The sequence below is a fragment of the Octopus bimaculoides genome, chromosome 25 (genome assembly GCF_001194135.2).
Source record: "Octopus bimaculoides isolate UCB-OBI-ISO-001 chromosome 25, ASM119413v2, whole genome shotgun sequence".
In the NCBI taxonomy this organism is placed as follows: Eukaryota; Metazoa; Mollusca; class Cephalopoda; order Octopoda; family Octopodidae; genus Octopus; species Octopus bimaculoides.
Genome location: NC_069005.1, coordinates 31,222,655 through 31,227,692, shown reverse-complemented (window position 1 = coordinate 31,227,692; position 5,038 = coordinate 31,222,655). Strand labels below are relative to the sequence as shown.

The following is a 5,038-nucleotide window of genomic DNA, read 5'->3' as shown; positions in this document are numbered from 1 at the left end:
GCCTCGTCGTACCATCTCGGCAGATGTAAGCAAAACCTTTATCGTGATTTCGATCAGGAGCGCAAAAAGAAACTTTCTCTATAGTTTGGTCAACAATCATGCTCTGAATTTGGAGAAAGAATTGGAGAAATAGAATATATAGAAGCTTACAAAGAATGTAAACCAGCATTTAAGTTTGGATACACACACACACACACACACACACACACACACACACACACACACACATAATTATCATCATCATTTGACGTCTGCCTTTCATGTTGGCATAGGTTGGACACACATACATCCACATACTTGAGTGTGTGTATGTGAAGGCTACTAGATAAAAAAACAACAACAAAATACTGATATTCAGATTGTTGTTGAATGCTTGAAATGAAGAGTAGATAGACAGCCGACAACTGATGAAGGGACGTTTCTCTGTGTTCACTTGTTTCCCATTTTTGTCTCTTGTTTATGTATTTAACTCCTTTGTCTACATATTTCATGTTGTTTACACAGTTGGTGACATCCTGTACCCATATATGCACACATATACATACAATGAGCTGCTTTCAGTTTCCATCAACCAAATCCACTCTTAAGCTTTGGTTGACCAGGAACTATAGTAGAAGACACAGACCCCAAGGTGCCACGTAGTAGGATTGAACCTGAAACTATGTGGTTGGGAAGCAAGCTTTGTTCTCGTTTTTTCTCTACGTAAGTTGAGAAAAAATAACAAAAACAGTAAATGAATTAATTATTTCTCTACTTAAGTCCAAAGACCTTTGATATTTTCTTCTCAACATTCGGATTTGTTTCTGTGGACAAGGAAGACAATACGGCATTTACAGGCCACTGGAAATGAGCAAAGGAAACACCCACATGCATACAAGTTGATACTATTTCAAATATGACAACAGCAAGGTAATTCTAGAATTGGGTTCTGATTCATATAACTGGTTGGTTTCTCACTCTGCGAAGTCTGAATCGTCTTCGTCGTCATCATCATCATCAGCATCACCATCACCATCAGAAGCAGCAGCTGCAGTATTGTATTGACGTCCACTTTTCTGTGCTTGCATGGATCAGGTGGAATTTGCTGAAGCGGATTTTCTATAGCTGGATGCTCATTCTGTCACCAACCTTCACCAGTTTCCAAGCAAGGTGATATTTTCTGATGACCAGGCGTGTTTTCCACAGAACATTAGAAATGAATGACACTGCTTGTATGACATGACAATCATTTACAACTATCACGCAATGTTAAGACAAAGAGCACACATACGTGCACACATACACATGCATATATACATGATGGGCTTCTTTCAGTTTCCCACACACCCTAATTCACTCACAAGGCACTGGTTGGCCTAGAACTGGAGTAAAAAGACACTTGCCTTAAGTGCCATGCTGAAATAGCAGTGAAATCTCCCTAAAAAATCCCATCCTAGTAACTTTACAAAAGGAAGGATAGAACCAACACAAGCTAAAATGCCTTTGCCTCACATGAAGACACGTGTCGCCCAGTCTAGGAACCACACTCACAACCAAGAGCCTAAACAGTCTAATCACGAGGCTAGGCAGAAGCTCTGTTAGCAGAACAAATAAAAATATGCTACTGAAAGTTGTAATTAAGGACAATGCATTTTAATTACATAAATAATCTATATTCAGGATTTTTACATGCATCCCTCACTCCACTCTGTTTAATCCTCTCATCTTTTGAAATGTCAAGTCAGTGTTATTGCCACAGACAGTGGCTAATTAGATTAGTAGGTAGGTTATAATGTTGGATTTGAAGGAGAGAGGTTTTGAGTTCAATCTGAGGGTGGAATATACATTTCATATTTTGACATATAAAAGTCAATCCATGCAATATTCCACATTGTAGACGACAGTTTTACACGTAGGTAGCTCAGTTTTGGCATAGGGGTACATCTTTTCATGTGGAGGAGATCATAAGCTTCATGACTTTTGATGAAATTTGTTCTTTTTAGCTCCTGACCAAAAGCAAGAATATTATGTACCCTACCTTATTACTACAAAAGATATTGCGAAAAATTCACTGACCAGAAAAATAATTCATTCACTGCCACTCACCCAGCTGCCTTAGCAAGACTGTCAATGAAGAATTTGTCTTTGATTTTCTCTCAGCCAGGACTTACCTTGCTTATTTCATCTACAACTCGAAGAGCATCCCCTGATACGTATAATATTGCCCGTTGATATTTGCCTTTACATTGCTGGAAAATAAAACAAAAACAACAACAAATGAGATCCAATAACAAAAACAAGAACATTATTTACATTTGATGGATATTTGTCCTCATCTTGTTTGTTGTTAACACAACGTTTCGGCTGATATACCCTCCAGCCTTCATCAGGTGTCTTGGGAAAATTTCGAACCAGGGTTCTCATTCCTAAGGTATTTTTCAATGTTATTATTATTACTATTATTATTCAGGTCACTGCCTAGAATCGAACTCGGAATCTTGGGGTTAGTAGCCTGCGCTTTTAACCACTACGCCATATGGCGACTAACCCCAAGGTTCCGAGTTTTGCACTGGGGTCAGTGTAATTGGCTTAATCCCCTCCAAGCTGCTCTTGTGGCAAAAATTTGAAATTATTGTTATTAAGGTGGTGAACTGGCAGACTCATTAGCATGCTGGGCAAAATGCTTAATAGTCTTTACAATCTGAGTTCAAATTCTGCTGAGGTTGATTTGCCTTTCATTCCTTTCAGGGGGGAAAGTGTGTGTTTTGATAAAACAAGTACGAATTGAACACTGTGGATGGAGATTGCTGGCCTTGTGTCAAAATTTCAAACCATTATAAAAATAATATAATAATTATTATTAATTTTGGGTAATAATTTTATTTCTGGTGCCAGTGTTACTTAAATCTAGATGTAGCTATAGGGATCATGTTGGTAGTTTCTAGAACATTACTAACACTGACAGCTCTTCCATTTGATTAAGTGCACAGCTCAGAGTCAAGCAGGAATAGAAACACAGAAATACTGCAGTATTTAATATAACTGGTTGCGGAATCAAGTTATCTAATAATATCATACATTAGTCTTTTGATGTAAAATGAAAATAAATAAAAATACAAGCCTCACTCCAAACACCAGAGATATTTATTTACAAGATTGTCTGAAAATATGCGTAATTAATGTATTTTTCGTATTTCACTTTTCAAAAGGGCGCTATATTTTATTTTGGCACTAAAATAATTTTGCTAATTAGGCATAAAGCATTGAAGTTGTCATCACCGTCGTCAGCATCATCATCATCATCACCGTCATGTGACCATTGCTATTTGAACTCTTTAGTCAAATGTAATTCTTTTTTTTTCTTTTCTTCCACATTTTGAATCAATCATGCATCAACTTGTAGCTTTGAGATTTTGATGATGTGATTGTATATTGTATATTTTCAAAATGGCATTGTAGCGCAGGTGTGAGAGACTGGATCAAGTCAGTTTGAGCGTAAAACAGGTGAAGATATTTGGCCCAGGCATGACCAGTTCAAATCCTGAAAAGGGTTAATGCCTACTTTTCCAGGCTGGCATGGAACAAATGAGACTCCGTTGAGATAGAATTTTCAACAGCCGGACCGAATGCTCATCAACCATTTTTAAGCAACATATTCATATATTTCTCCTTGTCTATTGAACAACAGACAGGACATGTTTTCACAGAGGACTGCAAACAAATATCATTATTTGTATGAATAATTTCACTTTCTCTTACAATCAACATATACATATAAAATCAATAGAGATTTCACACACATCTATCTATCTATCTATCTATCTTTCTATATATACACACACACACACACACACAGATATAAAATCACACACACACATTGTGTGTTTATGGATATGTTTAAAGCAGTTTATATTTACGTGCCGCTGGCATGTAAAAGTACCCATTACACTTTCAAAGTGGTTGGTGTTAGGAAGGACATCAGGCTGTAGAAACCACGCCAAATCAGACTGAACTCTGGTGCAGCCCCTCAGCTTACCAACCCTAGTCAAACCATCCAACCCATGCCAGCATGGACAACAGACATTAAATGATGATGATGATATACACATACATTCATACATATATCTCTATATAATAATTCTTTCTACTTTAGGCACAAGGCCTGAAATTTTGGCAGCACAGAAAGAACAGCAGACCAATCGACCTTGGTGATATTTGAACTCAGAACAGAAAATCAGAAGAAATGCCACTAAGCATTTTGTCTTGTGTGCTAATGGTTCTGCCAGCTTGTTGCTTTTATGATAACCATTCTGTATAATAAAAGCTGGTATAAATAATGTTGGTTGGATGGTTTCTACAGTAACGCTTTACATTGTATAGAGAGAGGGGGAGAGAGAGTAAAAGAGAGATACAGGGAGAGTTAAGAGAAGAATTTAAAGTTGATAGGGGGACAGTGCAATTGAGAAGTAGTAGTAGGGAGAGAGGGGAGAGAGAAAAGGAGGGAGAGAAAGAAAAGGAAGGGGAGAGAGAAAACGAAGGAGAGAGAAAAGGAAGGAGAGAGAAAAGGAGGGGAGAGAGAAAACGAAGGAGAGAGAAAAGGAGGGAGAGACAGAGAGAAGGGTAAGAGAGAGAAAAGGAGAAAGAAAAGGAAGGAGAGAGAGAAAAAGAGGGAAGAGAGACAGACAGACAGACACAAATACACAAACAGACAGGCGCAGCTTTAATTGAAAGGATAACATAATGGACAAAAGACAAAAGACAAAAAAAAAAAGGGCAAATTACTTAAACAGATCCTCCAAGATAGATTGATTACCAGCAGAAATATATTCCAATGTATTCCAATATATTCCACTGAGATTTTGTGCCTCTATTCCAGCAGAGATTTCTTAATGACATCTTCCAGATAAATCTGGCAATCAAATGAAACGGTTGTGGTGACATCAATTCAGGCCAATTTCAAGACAAATCAATAACAGTGCCTTGTGCTTTTCAAATGTGTGTGTGGGTGTGAGCAGGCGCTTTGAAACAATAATTGTAACATATTTGGTTTTAATCTCTA

General features: G+C 37.5%; 1 protein-coding gene across 1 annotated transcript in view; it reads right to left on the bottom strand.

The window, feature by feature from the left end:
• The window catches only part of LOC106880682 (protein numb-like), a 47,631-nt gene that overhangs the window by 3,876 nt on the left and 38,717 nt on the right, over positions 1 to 5,038 (bottom strand). The window contains exons 4-5 of the mRNA XM_052976657.1: positions 2,151 to 2,228; positions 3 to 103 (exon numbers count right to left, since the gene is read on the bottom strand). Coding sequence (XP_052832617.1) covers positions 3 to 103; positions 2,151 to 2,228 — 179 coding nt within the window. The remainder of the gene's footprint in view (positions 1 to 2; positions 104 to 2,150; positions 2,229 to 5,038) is intronic.